The sequence below is a fragment of the Hylobates moloch genome, unplaced genomic scaffold, assembly GCF_009828535.3.
Source record: "Hylobates moloch isolate HMO894 unplaced genomic scaffold, HMol_V3 SCAFFOLD_11, whole genome shotgun sequence".
Taxonomy (NCBI): Eukaryota; Metazoa; Chordata; class Mammalia; order Primates; family Hylobatidae; genus Hylobates; species Hylobates moloch.
This window is the reverse complement of record NW_026652286.1, coordinates 101,808,749-101,835,569: the sequence shown is the minus strand read 5'-3', so window position 1 is coordinate 101,835,569 and position 26,821 is coordinate 101,808,749. Positions and strand designations below refer to the sequence as shown.

Here is a 26,821-nt window from a genome sequence, read left to right as displayed (position 1 = left end):
CCGCCTTTTGGCCTCAACATTTCAGCTGAGAAAATAGCTTATAATGTTTTTGAGGATCACTTATATGTGACCAGTTGCTTCTTTTTTGCTGCCTTCAAGAGCTTTTCTTTGACCTTGTCTTTTGAAAAATTTGATTATAGTTTGTCTTGGTGTGGAACTCTTTGGATTTTGGATGTGCACATTTATGTCTTTCATCAAATTTGGAATGATTTCAGCCATTATTTTAAAAAATAATATTTGCCCCATTCTCTCTTTTTCATTCTTAGATTTCCATAATGCAAGAGTTGGTCCGCTTGATGGGTCTCATAGGTTTTTTAAAGCACTGTTCAGTTTTTAAAATTATTTCTTCTTTCTGTTCATTACATTTTATAATTTTACTTGTCTTATCTTTAAGGTGACTGATTCTTTCTTCTTCTTGATCAAATAAATCTGTTGTTGAGCTATCTAGTAAATATTTGTTTTCTTTTTCAACTTTTATATTAGATTCAGGGAGTACATGTACAAGTGTATTTATTATGTGGGTATATTGTGTGATGTTGAGGTTTAGGGTACAAATAATCCCATCACCCACGTACTGAGAATAACATCCAAAAGTTAGTTTTTAAATCTTTTCCTCACTGCCTCCCTCCCCTATCTAGTAGTCCCCAGTGTCTATTGTTACCATCTTTATTTCCGTAAGTACCTGATGTTTAGCTCGGACTTATAAGTGAGAACGTGTGGTATTTAGTTTTCTGCTCGTGTGTTAATTTGCTTAGGCTAATAACCACTGTCTGCATTTATATTGCTGCAAAGGACGTGGTTTTTTCTTTTTTATAGCTGTGTAGTATTCCATGGTATGTGTGTACCATATTTTCTTTATCTAGCTCACTTTTGACGGGCACCTAGGTTGATTCCATGTCTTTGCTATTGTGAATAGTGCTGTGATGAACATGTGAGTGCATGTGTCTTTTTGGTAGAACAATTTGTTTTCTTTTGTATATATATCCAGTAATGGGATTGCTGGGTCAAATGGTAGTTCTGTTTTTAAAGTTCTTTTGAGAAATCTCCAAACTGCTTTCCGCAATGGCTGAACTAATTTACATTCCCAACAACAGTATATAAGCAATTCCTTTTCTCTGCAGCCTCACCAACATCTGTTGTTTTTTGTCTAGTCAGATTTTAACTTTAGTTATTGTACCTTTTGGCCCCAGACTTTGTTTTTCTAATATTTTATAGCTTCTTGCTAATATTCTCATATGTTCATACATCAGTTTCTTGATTTTCCTTATTTCTTTGTCCGTGGTTTCTTTGAACTTTTTGAATGTGTTGAATACAGTTTATTTAGTGTCTAGTTAAGTCCCATATATAGACTTCTCAGATACAGTTTCTGTTTTTTCCTCTGATGAATCTGTGCTTTCCTGTTTCTTTGTATACCTTGTGACTTGTGTGGCATACTGTACATTTGAATATTATAATGTAGTAACTCTGGAAATTGGGTTCTCATCTATCCTTAGAGTTTGATTTTTTTCATTGTTCGTGGCTGCAGTTGGGTTTGTTTGGTGATTTCTTTTTCCAAACTGTTTTAGTGAAGACTATATTCCTTGTCATATGTATTCAGTAAAGTCTTTCTTCTTTTAGCTTGTGTTTAGGTAGTGTTTTGTCAGGGATTTTTTTGAATGCCAGGAGTGAAAAATAAAAATAAATGAAAAAGCCACTTTCTCCAGTCTTTACATGTTGCTTCTGTACTGGAATACTCATTCAACACCTAGTGAAGCTGTTTACAGTTCTGCCTTAGTCTTCCCTTCATGTTACACTTATCCTAGAGGTCAGCCGGAGGTGAAAACCTAGGGACTTCTTAGCTTTTTGTGAGTATGTGTCCTACCCTGTGCATGTGCATGGCTTTCAAAATACTTCCATATACCCAGGCACTTTTGAATGCTGTCATTGCCCAGAGACCTCTCTACTCACCTTTCCCTCTTAGATTTTAGGTTGTCTACTTTATGTCTCAACTATAATTTTTTTGCTCCAGATAGTTGTAGAGTTTTTGTTTGCCTTACTGTATTTTTAAGCAATATTTAATGGTTTTCCTCCTTGAATGAGTTCCATATTAGGTGAAATGTAGCTAAGCACCTTGCATCAGTTCTTCAGGTAGCCTCTAGACAGGTTAGAAGAGACAAACAATAGTTTGTGAATAGGGTCTTTCTATTCCTTTCAGGCCCAGTGAGGGTTGGCATCATCAAGACTACTGCTGAGTCAGAGAGGTTTGGGGCAAGCACAAGTAAAAATGCCACAAAGCTTTCCTATTTTGAAGTTGCATTTTCCTTGATTCAGTGATCTCTTGGTTATTCTAAACCCTTTACTGTTTTCTGGAGTACTGAGAAAGTTGACTCTGAGAGATTGTGCTTGTTTTTTGTGATTTTTGGAGGGACTGAAGCTTGTAGCCACCTACTTTACCATTTCATTGACACCATTTGGCCATCTTCTTTCTCTTTTAGTTTTTTCTTTTCTTCTTATCTCCTTGCTTTTTTTTTTTCTGAAATGTTCTTTCTCCTTATGCCTTCCTCCCCATTTCTTCCTAGAGAGATTAATTTTATTTCTAGTCTTAATTTCTTTTAAGGTTATTGACATTTAAAAATTTTATCCTCTTCCTTTTGGTTTGGAAACCAGAAAATAGAAAATATATATCATTTTTCTATTCTTTTTATGGCTACAATTAAAATCATAACTCAAATACCTAATTTAAAGGCTAAATTTTTTCAGTATCTCTAACTGATTCTGTCATAAAGTATCAGCATTTAGAATATTTTAACTGTGATCACCCTTTCCTCCATGTTAGTGTTGTTCAGGATGATAATTCTAACTTTTTATCTTTCATAATTAAATATTATTCTTATATAGCTAAATTTGTTTAGATTTGTAAACTTATTTCCTGAATTTCTTGTTCAATATTTCTACCTTACTTCTCGGTTTATTCTTTTAGAATCCCTTTTTTTCTAAAGTACATATTTTAGAAATATTTTTTTGGTGAGGTTTTGTTGGTGGGAACTCTTCAGTTTTTGTTCGTCAGAAAATGCTTTTTTTGGCTCTTATTTTTACATGATAGTTTAGGTATGAATAAAGTCTTGGTAAATCTCTTTTCTCAGAACTTAAAGATATTCTTAAACCGTTCCATCTGTTACTGTTGAGATGTTAGGTGTTTTATAGTTACTTAGATATTTCCTATTTCTGGAACTGCTTATTCCTTCCTGCAGTTCTGGGTTTTTATCTGGTACCATTTCTCTTTAGCCTGAAGAACTTGTTTTAGTTTTTTTGTTGGACTAGTCTACTGGAGACAGATTCTTTCGGATTATTTTTATTTGTGAATGTTTTTATGTTGCTTAATTTCTGATGGTTATTGGCATGAATTATACTAATAGTATTGACAACATTTCTTTCAGCACTTAAAAGATGTTTTCTTTTTGTCTTCTCCCCTCTCTTGTTTCTGATGAGAAGTCAGCTGTTATTTATACTTTTCCTCCATGAGTCATGTATGTTTTTTTCTTTATAGATTGAAAGTTTTTTTCTTTATCTTTCCTTTTCAAAATTATAATTATGATATGTTTAGTACCGATTTATTCATTTATTTTGGGGTGCACTGAGTTTCTTGATTTTGAAGCTGATGTTTTCACATATTTTGGAAAGTTCTCATCTGGTCTCTCCTGAGATATTCTGCTTCATTCTCTCTTATCTCCTTCTGGTACTCCAATTATATCTATGCTTATGTGTTTGACATTCTCTTAGGGAGCTGAACTGTATTGTTATTTTTGTGCATTCTTTTTTTCTCCTAGTGATTCAGTATGGATACTTTTTATTGGCCTGTTTTCAAGTTCACTGCTCCTTTCATTTACTGTTGCCAGTTTGCTCTTAAAATCTGATATAAAAAATCATTTTTCGCATTTTCTATGGAATTTTTTTTCATAGTTTCAATCTCTGCTGGATTTCCCATATTTTCTTTTGACTACTGTAAGTACCACACATATGTAGAATGAAGTATCTGCCTTTTTGTGATTGGTGTATTTAACATTAGCACAGTGTTCATCCCTGTTGTAGCGTATGTCAGAATTTTTTTCTTTTTAAAGGCTGAGGCTGAATAATATTTCATTTTGCCTGTTGGTGTACATGTGTAAATGTGTGCACCACATTTTGTTTATCCAGTCATCTGTTGATGGACATTGGGTTACTTCTGCTTTTTAGTTATGATGAATAATGCTGCTATGAACATGGGTTTACAAATGTCTCTTTGAGACTCTGTTTTGCCTTTTGGGGGTGTATACCCAGAAGTGGAATTGCTAGGTCGTATAGTAATTCTTCTAGGTCATATAATAATTCTCCTTTTACGTTTTTTGAGGACCACCATTCTCTTTTCCACAGTGGCAGTACGAATACCACCAACAATGTACAAGGGTTTTAGTCACTCTAATTTGAAACCAGCACTTGATATTTTCTGTTTTTGGATAATAGATGTCCTTATGTATGTGAAGTGGTATCTCATTGTAGTTTAGATTTGCATTTGCTAATGATTAGTGATTTTGAACATCTTTTTGTGTGCTTACTGGTCATTTATATATCTTCTTTGGAGAAATGTCTATTCTCCAGTACTTTGCCCATTTTTAAATTGTTTTTGTTTTTGTTGTTGTTAGGTGATAGAAATTCCCTCATTTTGAACCTATGGTTCTCACTGCACGTGAGTTAGGTGTCTTGAAGACAGCATACCAATGGGTCTTGGTTCTTTATTCAGTTTGTCACTGCGTGTCTTTTAATTGGGGTATTTAGCCCATTTACATTCAGGGTTAGTAGTGATATGTGTGGATTTGATCCTGTCATCATGATGTTAGCCGGTTATTTTGCAGACTTGTTTATGTGGTTGCTTCATGGTATCATTGGTCTGCTTATTTCAGTGTGTTTTTGTAGCAGCTGGTAGCAGTTTTTCTTTTCCATATTTAGTGCTTCCTTCAGGAGCTCTTGTAAGGCAGTTCTAGTGGTAACTAATTCCCTCAGCATTTGTTTGTCTGAAAAGGATCTTATTTCTCCTTTGCTTATGAAGCTTAGTCTCACCAGATACGAAATTCTGTGTTGGAATTTTTTTAAGAGTGTTGAATATTGGCTCTCAGTATCTTTTGGTTTGTAGGGTTTCTGCTGAGAGGTCTGTGGTTAGTCTGATGGGCTTCCCTTTGTTGGTGACCTGACCTTTCTTTCTAGCTGCCTTTCACATTTTTTCTTTCATTTCGGCCTTGGAGAATCTGACAATTATGTGTCTTGGGGATGATCTTATTGTGAAGTGTCTTACTTGAATTCTCTACATTTCCTGAATTTGAATGTTGGCTTCTCTAGTTAGGTTGGAGAAGTTCTCATGGATGATATCCTGAAATATGTTTTCCAATTTGGTTCCATTCTCTCCATCTCTTTAAGGGACACCAGGGGGTCATAGATTTGGTCTCTTTACACAATCCCATATTTCTTGGAGGTTTTATTTGTTCATTTTCATTCTTTTTTCTCTATTCTTGTCTGTCTGTCTTATTTCAGAATGCCTGTCTTCAAGCTTTGAGATTCTTTCCTCCGCTTGGTCTGTTCTGCTGTAAATACTTGTGATTGCATTATAAAATTCTTATAGTATGTTTTTCAGCTCTGTCAGGTTGGTTACATTATTTACTACACTGGCTATTTTGTCTGTCGGCTCCTGCATTGTTTTATCATGCTTTTTAGCTTCCTCGGATTGGGTTTTAGTGTACTTCTGTAGCCCAGTGATCTTCATTCCTATGCATATTCTGAATTCTATTTCCATTTCAGGCCAGTTCAGGACCCTTACTGGAGAGATGATACATTCGTTTGGAGGATAGAAGGCACTCTGGCTTTTTGAGTTTTCAGGGTTCTTGTGCTGATTCTTTCTCATCTTTGTGGGCTTCTCTACAGTCTTTTAGGTTGCTGGCCTTTGGATGTCTTTTTCCCGGTTTTATCCTATTTGATGACCTTTAGGGTTTGATTGTGTTATAAAGGGGATTCAGCTGATTGGCTTCATTTCTGGAAGTTTTTTGGGGACCAGCGCCCTGCTCCCAACTGTATTGCACCCAGACTTTGTTCTCTGTCTCCTTGAGGTTAGGAATCCACTGTGTTGGTGGGGACCAAAGTGCTCCTGGACTGCTGGTCACTACACTCCAATAGGTGGTGACAGTCAAAGCATTTTATAGTGTGGTGATAGCAGGGTCCATCCTTGTAGCAGCAGCTGCAGCAGAGTGCTAGTGGGTGCCAGGGTGCTTGCCTCCCTATGGGCGTTCACCACAGCGGCTGGGGCAACGCAGCTCGGGGGTGGGTGGAGGCCCTCTGCTGGTTACTGTGCGCACAGTTGTGCTGGAGGTGGTGTTGGCTTGGGAGCTGGTGGGCGCAGGTCTAGGTGCCTTCTCTGTGCCCCATAAGCAGAAGTGGTCACTCAGGGTGGGAGAGGATTTGCTGTTCTCTGTGCAGTGTTAGTATAAGGGCAGGGTGCAGGCAGGGTTGGGGTTGGCTGGCTCTGCCCACCAAGGCTCCGTCTACAGTGGTGGTCGGCAGGTGGAGGTAGGGTGGATTGCACTCCTGTTCACTGGCGGAGAAAGGAAAGCAAAACCTGCCCATACTGACATGTGCCAGCAAAGTGATGTGGGGAGTTGCCATGGCCTCAGGGGAAGCTGACATATGGGAAGGGAGTCTGGGCTGATGCATGGTCGTAGGTGCCACCCCTCTGCAGCTCTCCGCAGGTCAGGCATGGTCCACCAGTGCAGAAGCTATGATACAGCTCCCAGGAATGCGAGGCTGCCCTGCAAGCATGTGTGGCCAGGCTGGGTCCTTGGGAGAGGCCAGCACACCAAGGGATGGTCAGATTGAACCGGCCCCATCTGATGGGCAAGGCCATCTTGCAGAGAACAGGTCTAGCAGTTCCCCTTGAACTAAAGCCACCTGTGGTTGCAAGTTGAGCCTAGGGGCATGACCACTCCTAAATGTGCTCTGCTATGGATGCTCCTGCATCAGACCTTCTGGGCTCCACATCAACTGGCTTGCTGCACCTACCACTTCTCTGAAAAGCTCTCCCTGCCAATTCAAGTGTCCATGGTGGTCGAAGGGGGGTCTCTTTCTGCTGGGGTTTCAGAGGCCTGTGGTGAGTGCAGGTTGCTCCTTGCCAGTTCAACTCACCTGTTCCCCTGGAGCTGTTGGGATCCAGGAACGAGTCCTGGTGCAGTGCACAGTAGCCCCATGCAGGGTTCCCAGCTTTCTCCCCCTTCAGCCCAGCTTCTGTGTCTTCCCTGTGTACACTCTTGGTGCCTTCCCTCTGAAGATCTGTTAGAAGCACGCCAGTTATCTTGGTCTCTCAGTGGGAGCTATTTCACCTGGCTGCGTCTAGTCAGCCATCTTGCTCTCCCCCACTGCTTATAATTGTTGTATCTTCTTTGTGTGTTGAACCTTCTATTAACATATAATATTCTTTTTTGTTTCTAAACTTTTTGGTTTAATGTCTGTTTTATTTATTTTTAGTATAGTCACCTCCACTCTCTTTTGGTTTCAATTTGCATGGAATATCTTTTTCCATCCTTCCACTTTCAATCTATTTGTATATTTGGGTCTAAAGTGTATCTCCTGTAACCACCATATATAGTAATGCATCACTTAACAGGGTTATTTTCTGAGGGATATATTATTAGGTGATTTTGTAGTTGTGAATATCTCTAAAACGTACTTAGAGTAGGTATAGCCTATCATACACCCAAGCTATCTGGTGTAGCCTGTTGCTTCTAGGCTACAAACCGGTTCAGAATGTTAATCTACTGAATACTATAGGCAGTTGTAACACAATGGTAAGCATTTGTGTCTCGAAACATGGGAGAGTTACAGTAAGAATGTGGTTTTATAATCTTATGGGCCCACTGTAATATATGCAGTTTGTCATTGACCAAAATGTTGTTATGGTGGCACATCACTGTAATTGAATTATGTTACTTTGTTATTCTGCCAATCCCTGTCTTTGATTGTACTGTTTATTTCATTCACATTAAAAGTAATTACTGATAAGGAGGGACTTCTCTCATTTTTCTATATGTTTTCTTTATATCTTACAGCTTTTTTCCTATATTCCTGCATTAATGCTTTTTAAATGTGTTTAGTTGATTTTTTATTGTGAAATGTTTAAATTTCTTTCTTATTTTCTTCTGTTCACATTCTATAGCTGTCTTTTTGTGGTTGCCATGAGGATTACATTTAACATTCTAAAGTTATAACATTCGAATTTGGATTTATGCCAGTTTAAATTTATTAGCATAGGAAAACTCTGCTCCTGTAATAGCTCCATGGTCTCTTCTTTTGGTTGTTGATTATCACAAAATTACATCTTTATACATTTTTCTGCTCTGAAACATAAATAATTTTTTAAATGTATTAGCCTTTGAAATGATGTAGGAAAGAATGTGGAATTACAAACCAAAGTTAAAATAATGCTAGCCGCACTTTGGGAGGCCAAGGCGGGTGGATCACAGGGTCAGGAGATCAAGACCATCCTGGCTAACACGGTGAAACCCCGTCTCTACTAAAAATACAAAAAATCAGCTGGGCGTGGTGGCGGGCACCTGTAGTCCCAGCTATTCAAGAGGCTGAGGCAGGAGAATGGCGTGAACCCAGGAGGCAGAGCTTGTAGTGAGCCGAGACCGCGCCACTGCACTCCAACCTGGGTGACAGAACAAGACTCCGTCTCAAAAAAAAAAAAAAAAAGAAAAAAGAAAAATAAAAATAAATAATGCTAGCCTTTAGACTAATAATTTTCTTTTAAGTATTAGTCTCTTAAATCATTTAGATAACAAAAAGTGGAGTTACATATCATTGTACAGTAATACAGGCTTTTATAATTGCCCATATATTTACCTTTATTGAGTTCTTACTTCTTCATTAGGGTTTGAGTTAGTAGTGTTTGTGTGTATGTGTTTTAATTTATTTTACCCTGCAGGTATCCCTTGAGAATTTCTGTTTGGCAGGTCTAGTAGTAACTGACTCCCTCAGCTTTTCTTTATCTGGGAACATCTGAAGTTGGGATTTTTAAAATCTAGGAACATCTCCCTTACTTTTTAAGGACAGTTTTGCTGGTTATAGAATTAGTGGTTGACAGTTTTTAGCACTTTGAATATATTTACCTGCTGTTTTTTGACCTTTAAAGTTTCTAATGGGAAATCTCCCAATCTTACTGATGATCCCTTGCAGGTGTTGAGCCACTCCTATCTTGATTCTTTCAAGATTGCCTCCTTGTCTTTGTATTTTGAACATTTGATTATCAGGTATCTTAGTGTGGGTCTCTCTGAGTTTATCTTACTTAGAGTTCATTGAGCTTCTTGGATGTTTATATTCATGTCTTTTATCAAATTTGGGAAGTTTGGGGCCATTATCTTTTCAAATAATCTCTTTGCCCCTTCTTTCTCTTTTTTTATTCTGGTACTCCTACATGTGTATGCTGGTTTGCTTGAGGGTGTCCCATGGGTCCCTTAGGCTCTTGTTACTTATCTTCAATTATTTTTTCTTCCTACTACTCAATCATTTCTATTGTCTTATCTTTAAGTTAACTAATTCTTTCTTCTGCCTGCTCAAATCTGCCTTTGAATCCCTCTAGTGAACTTTTCATTTCAGTTTTTATACTTCTCAGCTACAAAATTTGATTTTGGTTTCTAGGCTTTTTATCTCTTTATTGATATTTCTATTTTATTTATGTAATGTTTCCTTGACTTTTTCCACAACTTCCTTTAGGTCTTCGAACATCTTTAAGATAGTTGTTTGTCTAGTAAACCTACTATCAGATCTTTTTCAGAAACAATTTTTTAGTTCTATTTTTATTTAAAAAAATTGTGGAGATGGTGTTCTGTGTTGCCCAAGCTGGTCTTGAACTCCTGGCCTCAAGCTATCCTCCTGCCTCAGCCTCCCAAAGCACTGGATTACAGGTGTGAGCCACCGTGATTCATTTTGATTCGTTTTTTCCTTTGAAAGGTTCACACTTTCTGTTTCTTTATGTGCCTTGTGATTTTTTTTTTTTTTGAAAAATGGACATTTGAATCTAATGATGTGGTAACTCTGAAAACCAGATTCTCCTCCTTACCCAGGGACTGCTGTTTTTATTTTTATTTATTTATTTTTTTTTATTGTTGTTGTCTGTCTCTGTGCCAAAGATCAGCCTGAGTTGGAACTTAATGTCTTCTTTTGTCTTTCTTAAGCTTGTACCTTTCTCTGAGCGTGTGCAGTCACTTTCTAATTTTCTCTATATGTCTTTTGAATAGGTCAGTTGCTTTTGAATGCCCTAGTCTATTATATTTTCCCAAAGGAGGAAAAAGAGAAAAATCAAGGGGGACAGGGAAGGAAAAGGGCGTTGGCCCTTTATGTCTGCTGTAAGTCACTTTAGCCAGAGGAGCATGGGCCTGCCAACAGTGGAGCTAGGTGTAATGGACACATAGCTATTTGTCTGTACCTCTGCAATCCATAGCAGTGATCCGCAGTCACAGCATAGATCTCTGAAATTTGGAGGCAGTCTTCTTTTTGTCTGTCTTGGCTCTTGTAAGGTATGTGTATGCTGCTCTAAGAGTATGTGCACAGCTGCCTGCTATAGGGGTGGCGGTGGGGGGTGGTATATAGGGAACTGTTATTTTCTTAAGTGCTCATGTTGACCAAAATGAACTACAGTTTCCCATCCAGGCCTTCCCTTGGAAGTAGCAGGCCTTCAGTAGATACCAGAGTTGTCAAAATAGTTACCCACCAGACAGATTCTGCCAGTGCAGTTATTGTCTAGGTGGAAAGATCGATTCCTGGTGAGTCTGCCTTTTTTCCAGAGTCTTCTCTTTCTCATGTGCTTTTGTGTATTGTTTGCCTGTTGAACTGTATTTTAGAATCTCTATTATATTTAATTTACATTCTCTTTCTTATTATTTTTATATCTGGCCCAATTCTGTGTCTGCTTTATTTTACCCTTGCCTCTCATGACGATGTGTCACATTTGCTTGCTTGTCTGTGTGTTTTGTAATTCTTTAATGTGAAATATATAAGAAACAGCTGAGACTGAAGTCAGTAAACTTACCTCCAGGAAAGGGCTTATCTCTTCTTCTTTCAGTCTGTTGAAGTGAGGTGCTGCATCAGGCTGATCTGTATTTGATATAGATCTGGTCTTTTATGCCAGCTTTACTTTGATTGAGTTTATCACTACTTTAAATATTTTGAAGTTAAGGTTCTGAGATTTCTTTCACAAGGAAAATTGAAGAGTGGTGAGATGCTGAAGGTATCTTTGTGCTTTGCTATGAAGCCCCAAATCTTCTGAGCTGAGGGAGAACATGTTCTCTTTCTCTGCTTGCAGCCTGGATGCTTCTTCTCTTGTCTGTCCAGTTCTTTCCCCCAGTGTTTTGTGCCTCTGGAGAGCACTCTTCCCCTTGCCCTACCCAAGAGCTTTGAGGGTAGCTGTGAAGTCCTGCAGTTTCTCCCAGCTTTTCTGTGCCACCTCCATCCTTCAGTTGTTGAGTGTCCTGAGTGCCTGCAGAGGGGTATTTTCCAGTTCTCCTTTCCTCTGTTTCACTGTCCTGCTCTCAGTCAAGGGAGGTTAGCTGCCTTCTGCTTGGGGAGGCTTCCTATACTTCACAGGCCCATTCTCTCAGTTCTCTTCCTCTCCTGCAGCCTTTGTTTTACTCACCCGATGCCCCTGGTGAGTACCTGTGGGAATCAGTTGATGGGTGAGTGTCAACTCTCTGCTACAGAGAGTTGTAATTTTAGTTTATCACTTTAGTGATTACACTACAGTGTAATTTTAGTTTATATGCAGTTACTCAAGGTTTGGCTGGCTTCTCCTTACCCTGTCTAACATAGATTCTTTTTTCTCTTGTATCTCTGCCAGGCGTCCAAGCACATATTTGAGTCTCTTCTGTCTCATAAAAGTGTTGTCACTTTCTGAAAACTAGTTCATGTAGGTTTCTTTTCACCCTTAATTATATGATTTCTTTTTTAAACTATGCTTTTGTCATTAACCTGGCTTTTTCGGGCGAACAGGAGAATGATTGTTATCTTGTGAACAACTTCTACTTAATATCTGAAGTTTAAAAAAATACTTTGTGATACCACTTTCCTCAATGGAGAACCTATCTTCATCAACCTCGTACCTCATATAGTATGGATTATAATGTACATTACATTTATTAAGTATTAGTTACCTGGGTGGACACTGTTCATGCATCATCTCATTTAATACCCACAAACTTGAGAATACATAATATTATATCATCCTCATTTTCCAGTTGAGAGCCTAAGCAGGTAGGTCAATATTACATAGCCAATTATAAACACATGTGAACCCAGGGTTGTCCGTCTCTGGGACCGCGATTGCAAATTTACATCCAAAGATGGGGCAGGTCTGTAACATAAGTGAGTAAAGCAAGTGGGGTATAAGAAAAATAACACAGCAAGTAGCATGAATGACAATACTCAGCCTAGATACTGGCAAAAAACTAAAGGGTAGTCAGTTCTGTGACAAACTTTCTTGGGGAATATATACCTCATTTAAAGGTGATGGTAGTTTCTCAGCTGTAGCTAGTTGTTGCCCATGTGAGAATGTAGGTCAAATCTTCCCAATTTTCTGATTTTTCAGTAGAAGCCAGAAATCTGTATTTTTCACATGAAACCTCTTAGCTTCTACATGTCAGTAGCTGGTTTAAATAAAACTAAATTCCAGTGTGCAGACCTACATGGTGATTTTTTTTTGAAATTTTAAATTTCAAATCGTTGTGGATACAGGGTAGGTTTATATATTTATAAGGTATATGAGATGTTTTCATACAAGCATGCCATGTGTAATAATAGCATCATGGAAAATGGCGTATCCATCCTTCAAGCATTTGTCCTTTGTGTTACAGACAATCTAGTTATACTATTTTAGTCATTTTAAGCTGTACAATTATTATTAACGATAGTCACCTTGTTGTGCTATCAAATACTAGGTATTTTTCATTCTTTCTATTTATTTTGTACCCATTAACCATCCCCAGCTCCTCCCCACCCCACTACATGGTGATTCTGAAATTAAACATGTCCATAGGCCCAACCTGTTATCTGCAGCCAGTTTTTAATCTATGTAATAAGGTCTGAACTCTTTTAAACTGTTTAATCATACTGTCTGTCAGTGCTTAGTTTCATGTATGTACTAAATAGATTAAGGAAGTGAAGACCTTGTATGTAAGCTACACAGATATAGATATATATTTTATCTGAAACACTGAGTCCTTCATTCATCTGCCTTAAGCAATAAAGTTCTCATATAAGATATGTCTCACATTAAGCTGATGCTCCTGGAGATGATGCTCTAGGTTTTATGAATGCTTAGTTTATTCTTGTTTACTAATCACGACTTTCTTTCCCTCTTTTCTTTTTTTTCTGTGATGTAGCTTTCACTTTCAGAAGAACAGAATGAAGTAATGAAAAATGGCTGTGAATCTAAAGAGCTGGTCTACCTCGTGCAGATTGCTTGTCAGGTGATTTTGTGAATGTATTTTCCATTTCATATGAAGTTAAGAATTAGGTTGAGTGATGATTAAATTTCATTCTATAACGTGATTTGCCTAACGGATTATAATCCACAGAAAAATACTTATATAATACTGAAATGAGATTGTGCAGTAATGACTATTGTAAGAAAATAAATGGTATTATTTTAAAACAGAAATAAGTGTATTCATACAGTACTACATGGAATATAGAGTTGAGCATTGCAACTTGCATGTCTCCTTTTTGCACTTTTAGAAAGTTCCTAAGGCTTTTCACACTTATGAGTAAGTAACAATGACTGTGGTAATCAAGATTTTTTGTTTCATTCTTTAATCTGTACCCTTAAGTGAAAATACTTTTATTAAGACTAAAGGAAAGATATTTATTGATCACTACATTAAATGATTCAGCTATTGATCACATATTATGGCAAAAGAGTAGATTATGTTGTCTCTGCTTCAGATGCACACTTTTTCTAACTGAGACATTAAGTTTCTCTTTGGTGTAACAATAGGATATGTGCATGTTTTTGTAGCTTGTTATTTCTTGACTTTTAATATTAGAACTTTTTTGAAGGTAATGACCGTGACTTGTTCTTAATGAGACTTGAAATATATCATTTGTAGCATTGATTATTTCCCCCATCATGTAAGCACTTAGTATAGTTCTTTTATTCACTTATTCTGCATTCTTTGAGCTTTTTGCCTACTGGTGAATTAGTCATTGTAAAGAAAGTTTTAGGACGAAAGCTTTCTTGTGTACAAAGTTTTCAGCTATCTTTGGGAGAGAGTAAGATATGGGTATTTATATTTTTTCTCAAAAAGTATTAATCATGTACCTGAAGCTAAATGATCCAAAAAAGTCCAATGCTTTCATCGTGTGTGATATACTGAAGTTTTTAGTTGTGGTCACCTTAAGGAAAACTTTCCAGAATTAAGTGCGTTTCTTTTTAGGTGTCAGAGTATAGGATTGGAAATCAAATTTTATCTTGTATATAAATAAGAAAGATGGCCGAATTCACATATTGTTTATATATGTTTTATTGCATGTCACCTCAGCTTCTTTGAGAATGTAGGGAAGCTCTTAATTACTAAGTTTCATGTCATATTTCATAAAATGCTTCCATTTGGTGAGTTAATTTTTAAGTGAAAATATTGAGTGCATTTATGATAAGTTATTACTAATGGATGAAAATCATATCCTTTTTATCTATAGTACATCGTTGGTATGTCAGGAATGAATTTCTTAATCCCTCTACAACCTAAGACATTTTATAGCATCTCTTTTTCTCACCATTAATTTCCATATGCCTCAAGAATGCAAATGTTCTTATTCTTATGAACAAAACATAACAAAAAAAATTAAAAAGCATCTGTGCTGTTTTTTAAAATGACCTTCAGAAGGCAAGCATGGTATTTTAGTATCAAACATTATAATGTATTATAATGTTACTTGATTGTATATTCATGTACAGTATTAGTGACCTAGATAGATAGTTCGTTTCCTGGTATAAGTATCTTGTCAAGCTTCTTAAAAAATTTCATACTACTTGGTATACCATTTGTTATATCAAAGTAGTAATTCAGTGCATTGTAATAATTCATTTGCACCTGTTCTTTGCCTCATTGTATGTAATCATTGATATATTCCCATGGCTTACCCCTATATTCTTGCCATATTATGTTAGCCATAACCCTTATTAGCCTAGAATCATACTTTTTTTATAACTAAGAGAGAAAAAGACATACAATTAGACCCTCTAATTTTGCAAGTGAGGAAACTGAGGTCCAAATTACTGAAGTGGCTGTCCTAAGCTATATTGAATGTTAGCAGTGGGGACTACAAGGATTTCAGTTTCTTGACTGCCACCTTTTTCTGTGTCTACAGTCTATAACAAATTTGAGAAACTGGTTAATCTTCAGATAAGACCACCATTATACACTGATGTAATCTGTTTTGGAAGCTACTGACTTACAAATTTTATATCTCTGTCAGTTCCTACTTTTTAATATCACTTGACATTCTTTTTATTTAACCAAAATTCTTGGTCCTTCGTCTTAACCCTTTCTTCTCTTGTTCTGTTAGCTTATAAAAGTGACAAATTGATTGGCTGTAATCCTTTTTCTTTCTGTAAGTTAAGTGATACTGATTTCTTTCAGTCTTATCTTGGAAACTTTGAAATGTTTCTATGCCTGCCCTTTAAAGTTTTTCTTTCTTTCTGAATTGTAAGCCCAGAAATGTAAACTGTCTACCAGTTTACATTTGGAACCTTCAAATCTAGAGCCCCTAAGGGAGCACCCAGGCCAACTGGGGACTGTAATCTTAGTGATAGTAAAAATATTTAAACAGCTGATACAGCATGGACCCAAAGCAATAGAACAGATACTGGTTATACCGATCTCATTTACGCATATTGGTGTGTCTTAGCTGAATATTAGCCATGGATAAAATGCTTTTTTAGATGTCTTGAATAATAGGTCTGTGATGCTGTGGTGAGCCCGCAACTCCCTCCCTTTCATAGTAATTAATTAGAATTACATGTTGTGCTGCAGATATCCCCTCCCTTATCTTTTTATTCTGTTCTCTGAGCAAACGAACAAAGGTGTCTGTTGAGGGAACAAACAGATCAGCTACTGTGGATGAGGAACCTTCTCAATAAAGTTAATGTATTTAGTTTGAAATTAATAAAAATTCTAGTAATCTCAGGAATATGTCACAGTAGATATAAAATTTAATAATTTTAAAAGGCCAAAATTAGATAAGCCCTGATACTAATTATATTGAGCCCTACTACACAGAATAAAACGTTTTGTGAGTTTAACATCAGTGTTACCAGGTCCTAAAAGTATTCTATCTTTTATTGCTTTATTCTTTAGCAAATAAGCATCAGCTTTTAAATGTTCATTTTAAAATGGCAAATTTAAGCCCAGCTGTGGTGGGCATTTTTTTCTACATGCGCTGTAATAAAAGTCTTGTTTTGATCTTTTCCTTCTGTAAATCTAGTTTTGTCGGTATAAGAATAATTGTGGCTTAGTAAAATACTTAGGATTTTAATGTTTCACTGTCAGCTTTATAGTAGTTGATATTAATGGTTCCTGTTCAAGTTAAGGGTGTATGAACACCTTTGTATTTTAAGCAGAATTCCTCAATATTTAATAGTTTGATTTTTCTGAAGATCAAGTATTTTGTAAATCTATAAGTAATCTGAATACTCTCATGTCATGGTAGGTGGGGTAATCACTTGGTTTCAGGGGGATGCTTCCTTGCCTCAAAATCTCTCCTGTGTTCTAATGTTCTCATGCTTGAAATTCCATCATCAAAAATGCATTCCTTGGTATTAAATAACTCCTTTTCCATTCAGGGCATTAGAAAATGCTGTTAACTACAGGAGTGGGAGTAAATATTAACATTTCTAGAACATATGTGCATGAACAAAATATATAGGCAGATTGCCAGGATTTTTATTTAAACCTCATAATGCTTCTGTGAAAGGTAGGTGTCATTTCTTCCCATTTCACAGATGAGTAAAGTGCTGTTCATTGATGTAGGGTAACTTGCATACATTTCTGTATTTAGGATAGGGCCAGGCTGAGATTTAAATCTCTCCCTCTCTCTTTTCATTGAACTTCATCCATTTAAAAAGATAATTGATAGCATCCATTGTTTTTCAGATAATCCTATGACAAAGGGACTTCCAAGGACAGAAGCAAAGACTGTTCTTAGAACAGCAGTTATTTCTAAAATTTGTCCATTTCTTTCCATTTTTATTGTTACCAAGCTAGCTCAAGCATGATGTCGTTTGGGCCGATGTTTGCATCCTATAATCTATTATAACCTTACAAACTGCCAGAATGGTGTAAAATGTAAATCAAATCTTGTTACTATCGTGGTTAAAACTCTTGAATAGATTTCCACTGCATGTAGAGCTAAACCCAAACTACTTATCGAGGTCTACGAGGGCCCTACACAATCTGGGTATCCCTGCCTCTTCTACATCATGTCAGGACCATCTCTCCTCACTCCCATGCTGTGTTCACACCAGCTTTTGGGCAGTTTGTAAAAGGGCCTAAGTTCTTTCCTGTACTTTGATCATCCCATGACTCCGTTCACACTGTGCTCTTGCCACATCTGGCAGCTTCTCAGTCTGTAGGACTTGATTTAGATAACACCTCCTTAGAAAGGCTGTTTCCGACCCTATGTGAAGTAGATCCTTCCTTATTTCTTCAGAGTGTGAAACTATCATTTTATTTATGTGTTTGTTTACTTTAAAAAGTATTTGTTTTTCTCACTAGAAACAAATTCTAAGAAGTCAGGTTTATTGTTTATCATTTCTGTATCACATCTCTAGTGCTCACTACAGTGCTGAGCACCATGTGAGTGGTCAGTAAATAGCTAGTGAATAAATGAGTGAAAGAAGAACAAATTCTTGTCATAGAAATCTGATCCTACATACATTGGGATATTTTTTTCTCATTCTGAGTCCTCAGCCTTATCAAGAATTGTTGATTTGTGTCATGCTTGGATAGTAGTAGTTGGTAGTAATTGGTAGTTTTTTTTTTTTTTTTTTTGACAGGGTCTCTCTCTGTCACCCAGGCTGGAGTACAGTGGCATGATCACAGTTCACTACAGCCTCCATCTCCCAGGCCCAACCAGGCTCAAGTGATCCTCCTGCCTCACCTGGCTAATTTTGTATTTTTTTACAGACAGGGTTTTGCTGTGTTGCCCAGGCTGGCCATGAACCAGCTCAAGTGATCCACCTACCTCTGCCTCCCAGAGTGCTGGGATTACAGGCATGAGCCATTGTGTCCAGCTGGTAGCAATAATTACTAAGATTAAAAATTAGCAAATTAAAATTTTGGCAGGAGTATATAAGGAAGAGATTTTGATTTATTCCTTTACAAAGTTATTGAACTTTAAAAATACTCTGGCCGGGCGCGGTGGCTCACGCTTGTAATCCCAGCACTTTGGGAGGCCGAGGTGGGCAGATCACGAGGTCAGGAGATCGAGACCATCCTGGCTAACACGGTGAAACCCCGTCTCTACTAAAAATACAAAAAATTAGCTGGGCGTGGTGGCGGGCGCCTGTAGTCCCAGCTACTCGGAGGTTGAGGCAGGAGAATGGCACAAACCCGGGAGGCGGAGCTTGCAGTGAGCCGAGATTGCGCCACTGCACTCCAGCCTGGGCGACAGAGCGAGAAAAAAAAAAAATATTGATTATTATTATCTGTTTGGAAATTGGTTAATCAAGGCTCTATTTTATTGATTGATTGATTGATTGAGACGGATCTCTCTCCAACTCACAGGTTCAAGTGATTCTCCTGCCTCAGCCTCCCGAGTATCTGGGATTACAGACACACGCCACAATGCCCAGCTAATTTTTGTATTTTTAGTAGAGATGGGGTTTCACCATGTTGGCCAAGATGGTCTTGAACTCCTGACCTCTTGATCCACCTGCCTTGGCCTCCCAAAGTGCTGGGATTACAGGTTTAAGCCACCGTGCCTGGCCAATGAAGGCTATATTTTTACATATGAAAGTGGTTTACATTTAAAGTTCTTGTTTTACATCTGCTGAAAATACAAAGTATTTACTAGTTTTATAATTTTACTCAGCGAATTTAATATATTTTTAAATGGTTTGCAAATTATGTGTTAGAGTTTTAATTTTATAAATGGAGATGTATGTAAAAGATCAGACTTTTTGCTGGCCTAAAAATATTTTTAAGAAGTTGAAAGAAATCACTTCATGAATATATGAGGAACTACATTTTGAAATCTAATTCCCTGCATTAACTTTTTGAAGCTCTGAAGGCGTTTGTGTGGTTGGCAGTTGACATTTTTTTTTTTGAGTAACACTACTTAGATGGAAGATGATTATTGTTCAAAATATTAATAACTTTTTATTTTTCAGACTAGTTTTACATTCACAGCAAAACTGAACAGGAAATACAGAGTTCTCACTTGCTCCATGTTTTGACACACATGCAACATCCCCCACTATTGACATCCCACACCACAGTGGTACATTTGTTATCATTGATGAACCTACGTTGATACATCATTATCACCCAAAGTTTATAGTTTACATTAGGGTTTGCTCTTGGAGGTGTATACTCTATAGGTTTAGAAAAATGTGTAATGACATGTATCACCAGTATAGTATCATACAGGATAGTATTATAAAAATCCTCTGTGTCCCTCCTATATTCATCTTTCCCTTTTCCCTAACCCCTGACAACCACTGATCTTTTTACTGTCTCCATAGTTTTGCCTTTTCTAAGATATCACATAGTTGGAGTCATACAGTATATAGCCATTTAGATTGGCTTCTTTCACTTAGTAATATGCATTTGAATTTCCTACATGTCTTTTTATGGCTTGAGAGTTCATTTCACTTTAGCACTGAAAATATTCGTTGTCTGGATATACCACATTTTATTTATTCATTCATCTACTGAAAGACATCTCAGTTGCTTCCAGGTTTTGGCAATTACGAACAAAGTTGCTATAAACATTTGCACGCAGGTTTCTGTGTGGACATAAGTTTTCAGTTCATTTGGGTAAACACCAAGGAGCATGATTACAGGATTGCATGGTAAAAGTGTTTTTAGTTTTGTAAGAAACTGCCAAACTGCCTTTGAAAGTGACTGTGCCATTTTGCATTCCCAGCAGCAGTGAATGAGAGTTCCTGTTGCTCTACATCCTTGCCAGCATTTGTTGTCAGTGTTTTTGGATTTTGGCCATTCTAATATGTTATATAGTAGCATTTCATTGTTTTAATTTGGAATTCCCTAATGACATATGATGTTGAGCATTTTTATATGCTGTTTACCATCTGTATGCCTGTCTTCTTTGGTCAGATGTCTGTTCACATCTTTTGCCTGTTTTTTAATTAGGTTGTTCATTTTCTTACTGTCGAGTTTTATGAATACTTTGTGTATTTTGGTTTTTACGGTGCTTTATCAGTATGTCTTTTTTTTTTTTTTTGAGATGGAGTCTCACTCTGTTGCCCACGCTGGAGTGCAGTGGTGCAATCTTGGCTCACTGCGAGCTCCGCCTCCCGGGTTCACGCCATTCTCCTGCCTCAGCCTCCCGTGTAGCTGGGACTACAGGCGCCCGCCACCACGCCTGGCTAATTTTTTGTATTTTTAGTAGAGACAGGGTTTCACCATGCTAGCTGGGATGGTCTTGATCACCTGACCTCATGATCCGCCTGCCTTGGCCTCCCAAAGTGCTGGGATTACAGGCGTCAGCCACTGGGCCTGGCCATCGGTGTATCTTTTTTTTGTTGTTGTTGTTGAGACGGAGTCTCGCTCTGTCGCCCAGGCTGGACTGCAGTGGCGCAATCTCGGCTCACTGCAAGCTCTGCCTCCCGGGTTCACGCCATTCTCCTGCCTCAGCCTCTCCGAATAGCTGGGACTACAGGTGCCCGCCACCACGCCCGGCTAATTTTTTTTGTATTTTTAGTAGAGACGGGGTTTCACCATGGTCTCAATCTCCTGACCTCGTGATCCACCCGCCTCGGCCTCCCAAAGTGCTGGGATTACAAGCGTGAGCCACCGCGCCCGGCCGGTGTGTCTTTTTGCAAATATTTTCTGTCAATTTATGGCTTATGTTCTCATTCTCTTGACATTGTCTTTTGCAGAGCAGAAGTTTTAAATTTTAATGAAGTCCAGATTATTATTTATCTTTTTCATGGATCATGCCTTCCGTGTTTTTTAAAAGTATCATCGCCGGCCGTAACTAAGGTCACCTAGATTTTCTCCTTTATTATCTTCTAGGAGTTTTATAGTTCTGTATTTTACATTCATTCAGTCTGTGATCCATTTTGAGTTAATTCTTGTAAAAGGTGTAAGATCTGTGTCTAGTATCATTTTCTGTTTGCATGTGGATGTCCAGTTGTTCCAACACCCTTTAACAAGTCTGTATCATGTGTCCATTGTATTGCCTTTGTTCCCTAGTCAAACGTCAGTTGTCTTTTATATAGGTCTGTTTCTGGGCTCTCTGTTCTGTTCCATTGATCAGTTTGTCTATTCTTTTGGCAACACCATGCTGTCTTGATTAGTATGGCTTTTTTTTTTGAGATGGAGTCTTGCTCTGTCGCCCAGGCTGGAGTGCAGTGGCATGATCTCAGCTCACTGCAAGCAAGCTCTGCCTCCTGGGTTCACACCTTTCTGCTGCCTCAGCCTCCCAAGTAGCTGGGACTACAGGCGCCCACCACCACGCCCTGCTAATTTTTTTTTATTTTTAGTAGCGACGGGGTTTCACCATGTTAGCCAGGATGATGTGGAGCTCCTGTTGCCCGTCTCAGCCTCCCAAAGTGCTGGGATTACAGACGTGAGCCACCGCACCCAGCCTAGTATGGTTTTATTATAAGTCTTGAAGTCTGGTAGTGTCAGCCTTCCAACTTTGTTTTTCTTTTCTTTCAGTGTTGTCTTGGTTTTTCTGGGTCTTTTGCTTCTCCATAATACTTTAGAATCACCTTATCAATATCAACAAAATAACTTGCTGGGATTTTGAATGGAATTGTATTGAATCTGTAAATCAGGTTTGGAAGAACTGGCATCTTGACAATATTGCCTTCTTATTCATGAGCATGCAACATTTCTCCATTTATTTAGGTCTTTGACATCTTTCACCAGAGTTTTGTAGTTTTCTTTATATAGCTGTTATGTGTATTTTGTTAGATATATAGCTGTCTGTGTAGTTTGTTTTTTGGGTGCTACTATAAACATTAATATATTTTTAATTTCAAATTCCCCTTGTTGTGTGCTGGCTCATGCCTGTAATCCCAGCACTTTGGGAGGCTGAGGTAGGAGGAATGCTTGGCGACTGAGGCTACGAGATTGAGATCAGGGCAACATAGTGAAATCTCATCTCTATAAAAAATTTAAAAATTAGCCATGTGTAGTGGTGCGTGCCTGTGGTCTCAGCTACTCAGGAGGCTGAGGCAAGAGGATCGCTTGAGCCCAGTACATTGAGGCTGTAATGAGGCATGATTGTACCACTGCACTCCAGCCTGGATGACAGAGTGAGACTTTGTCTCTAAAAAAAAAAAATGAAACCAAACAAAATTTCTCTTGCTCATTGCTGGTACGTAGGAAACTGATTAGCTTTTGTATATTAACCTTATATTCTGCAGCCTTGCTATAAATGATTTATTAGTGCCAGCAGTTTTTTGTCAGTTCTTTTGATTTTCTATATAGATAATCCTGTCATCTGCAAAGTTTTATTCCTTACCAATCCGTATACCTTGTGTCTCCTTTTCTTATTGTATTAGCTAGGAATTCTGATACTATTTTGAAAAGAATTGATTATGGAACATCATTGCTTTGTTTTTGATCCAAGCGGGAGTGTTTCAAGTTTGTCACCATTAAGTATGGTGTTAGCTGTAGGTTTTTTGTAGATGCTGTTTCTCAAGTTATGGAAGTTCCCTTTATTTCTGATTTGCTGAAAGTTTTTTATGAATGGGTGATGGATTTTCTTAAATGCTTTTTCTGCATTTATTGGTGAAATCACGTGATTTTTATTCTTTAGCCTGTTTATGTGATGGATTACATTAGTTGATTTTCAAATGTTGAACCAGCCTTGCATTCCTGGGATAAATCTCACTTGGTAGTGGCGTGTAATTGTTTTTATATATTGTTGGATTATGGTTGCTAATACTTCATTGATGATTTTTGCATGTATGTTCATGAGAGATACTTGTCTGTAGTTTTTTTTTTTTTCTTAGAATGTCTTTGTCTGGTTTTGATCTTAGGAAAATGTTGGCCTCCCAGAAGAAGTTAGACACTTCTCTCTGCATCTATCTTCTGGAAGAGATATAGAGACTTGCTATAATTTCTTTCTTAAATGTTTGGTAAAATTTACCAGTGAGTACATCTGGGCTTACTGGTTTCTGTTTTGCAAAGCTATTAACTGTTAATTAGATTTATTTAAGGCCTATATCTTTTTCTTCTTGTGTGAGTTTTGGTGGATGTATCTTTTTAAAAATTGGCCAATTTCATCTGTGTTACAAATTCGCAGGCATAGAGTTGTTCCTAATATTTTTTATTGTCTTTTTAATGTCCATGTGATCTGTAGTGATGGTCCTCATTCCTATCTAATGTTAGTAATTTGTGTATTTCTCTCTCTTTTTTAAAGTTAGTTTGGCTATAAGCTTCTCAATTTTATTGACATTTTCAAGCAATTCACTTTTCGTTTTGGTAATTTTCTGTTTTCAGTTTTGTTGATTTCTGCTCTAATTTTTAGTATTTATTTTCTTTTCTTTACTTTGGATTTAATTTGCTCTTCTTTTTCTAGTTACCTAGGGTAAAACTTAGATTATTGTTATTAGATGTTTCTTCTTTTCTTTTTTATTTCAATAGCTTTTCGGGGAAGAGGTGGTGTGTAATTATATGGATAAGTTCTTTAATGGAGATTTCTGAAGTTTTGGTGTACCCATCACCTGAGCAGTGTACACTGTGCACAATGTGTAGTCTTTTATCCCTCACCTTCTTCCCATCGTCCTCCTGCCAAGTCCCCAAAGTCCATTGTATCATTCTTATGCCTTTGTGTCCTCATAGCTTAGCTCCCACATTGTACGAACATACAATGTTTGATTTTCCATTCCTGAGTTATTTCACTTAGAATAATGGTCTTCAACTTCATCCAGGTTGCTGTGAATGCCATTATTTTGTTCCATTTTATGGCTGAGTAGTATTGCATAGTATACCATATTTTCTTTGTCTACTTATTGATAGATGGGCATTTGGGCTGCTTCCATTTTTTGCAGTTGCAAATTGTGCTGCTATAAACATGTGTGGGCAAGTGTCCTATAATGACTTACTTTCTTCTGAGTAGATACCCAGTAGTGGGATTGTTGGATCAAAAGGTAGATTTACTTCTAATTCTTTAAGGAATGTCCACACTGTTTTCCATAGTGGTTGTACTAGTTTACATTCTCACCAGTTTTCCTTTTTACCACATCAATGCCAACATATTATTTTTTTATTTTTAAATTATGGCCATTCTTGCAGAAGTAAGGAGGTATCACACTGTGGTTTTGATGTGCATTTCCCTGATAATTAGTAATGTTGAGCATTTTTTCATGTTTGTTGGCCATTTGTATATCTTCTTTTGATAACTGTTTATACCCTTAGCGCACTTTGTGGTGAAATTATTTGTTGGTGTTGTTTTGTCTTGCTGATTTATTTGGGTTCCTTGTAGATTCTGGATATCAGTCCTTTGTCTGATGCATAGTTTGTGAAGATTTTGTCTCACTCTGTGGGTTGTTTGTATACTCTGCAGAAGATTTTTAGTTTAAGTCTCATCTGTTTATCTTTGTTTTTGTTTCATTTGCTTCTGGGTTCTCGGTCATGAAGTCTTTGCCTAAGCCAGTGTCTAGAAGAATTTTTCCAATGTTATCATCCAGAATTTTTGTGGTGTCAGGTCTTAGATTTCAGTCTTTGATTCATCTTGAGTTGATATTTGTATAAGGTGAGAGATGAGGATCTAGTTTCATTCTTCTACATGTGACTTGCCAATTATCCCACCACCATTTGTTGAATAGGGTGTCCTTTCCCCACTTTATGTTTTTATTTGCTTTGTCAAAGATCAGTTAGCTGTATTTGGCTTTATTTCTGGGTTCTCTATTCTGTTCCGTTGGTCTATGTGCCTATTTTTATACCGGTATCATGATGTTTTGGTGACTATGGCCTTATAGTGTAGTTTGAATTTGGGTAATGTGGTACCTCCAGATTTGTTCATTTTGCTTAGTCTTGCTTTGGTTATGTGGGCTCTTTTTTGGTTCCATATGAATTTTAGGATTTTTTTTCTAGTTCTGTGAGAAATGATCATGATATTTTGATGGGAATTGCATTGAATCTGTAGATTACTTTTGGCAGTATGGTCATTTTCACCATATTGATTCTACCCATGAGCATGGGATGTATTTCCATTTGTTTATGTCATCAATAATTTCTTTCGGCAGTGTTTTATAGTTTTTCTTGTAGAGATTTTTCATCTCCTTGGCTAGGTATATTCCTGAGTATTTTATTTATTTATTTATTTGCAGCTATTGTAAAAGGGGTTGAATTCTTGATTGTATTCTCAGCTTGGTCGCTGTGGTGTATAGCAGTGCTGTTGATTTGTGTACATTGACTTTGTATCCTGAAACTTTACTAAATTCATTTATCACATCTAAGAGCTTTTTGGATGAGTCTTTAGGGTTTTCTAGGTATACAATCATATCATTGGTGAACAGTGACAGTTTGACTTCCTCTTTACCAGTCTGAATGCCCTTTATTTCACTCTCTTGTCTGATAGTTCTAGCTAGGACTTCCAGTACTATGTTGAATAGAAATGGTGAAATGAGGCATTCTTGTCTTGTTCCAGTTCTTGGGGGAATACTTTCAACTTTTACCTGTTCAGTATAGTGTTTGCTGTGGATTTGTCATAGATGAGTTTTATAAGGTATGTCCCTTCCATACTGATTTTGCTGAGGGTTTTAATGATAAAGCAATGCTGGATTTTGTCAAATGTTTTTGCTGTGTCTATTGAGATGATTGTGTGACTATTGTTTTTATGTTTATGTTGTGTATTACATTTATTGACTTGGGTATGTTAAACCACCCCTGCATTCCTGCTGTGAAACCCACTTGATCATGGTGTATTATCTTTTTGATATCCTCTTGGATTCAGTTAGCTAGTATTTTGTTGAGGATTTTTACGTCTGTTCTTCAGGGATATTGGTCTGTAGTTTTCTTTTTTTGTTATATCTTTTCCTAGTTTTGGTATTAGAGTGATACTGGCCTCATAGAATGATTTAGGGAGGATTCCCTCTTTCTCTATCTTCTGGAATAGTGTGAATTAGGATTGGTACCAGTTCTTCTTTGAATGTCTAATAGAATTCAGCTGTGAATCCATCTGCTCCTGGACTTTTTTTTTATTGGCAGTTTTTTTTATTGCCATTTGAGTATTGCTGCTTGTTATTGATATGTTCAGAGTTTCTATTTATTCCTGGTTTACTCTAGGAGGGTTGCATAATATATTTCCAGGAATGTATCCATCTCGTCTAGGTTTTCTAGTTTGTGCACATAAAGTAGTTCATAGTATCTTCGAATGATCTTTTTATTTATGTGGTTTTAGTTGTAATAGCTCCCATTTATTTCTAATTCAGCTTAGTTGGATCTTCTCATTTCTTTTCTTGGTTGATACTGCCAATGGTCTAGTGATTTTATTTATCTTTTCAAAGAGCCAGCTTTTTCTTTTATTTTTCTTTTTCTTTTTTTCTTGTTTCAATTTCATTTAGTTCTGCTCT

General features: G+C 37.2%; 1 protein-coding gene across 3 annotated transcripts in view; it reads left to right on the top strand.

Annotated features, from left to right (window-relative positions):
- ARHGAP32 (Rho GTPase activating protein 32) overlaps nt 1-26,821 on the top strand; it is a 309,513-nt gene that overhangs the window by 169,449 nt on the left and 113,243 nt on the right. For all 3 annotated transcript variants that reach the window (XM_032167875.3, XM_032167877.3, XM_058447061.1), the window contains one exon: nt 13,425-13,511. In XM_032167875.3, the coding sequence (XP_032023766.1) occupies nt 13,425-13,511 (87 nt within the window). The remainder of the gene's footprint in view (nt 1-13,424; nt 13,512-26,821) is intronic.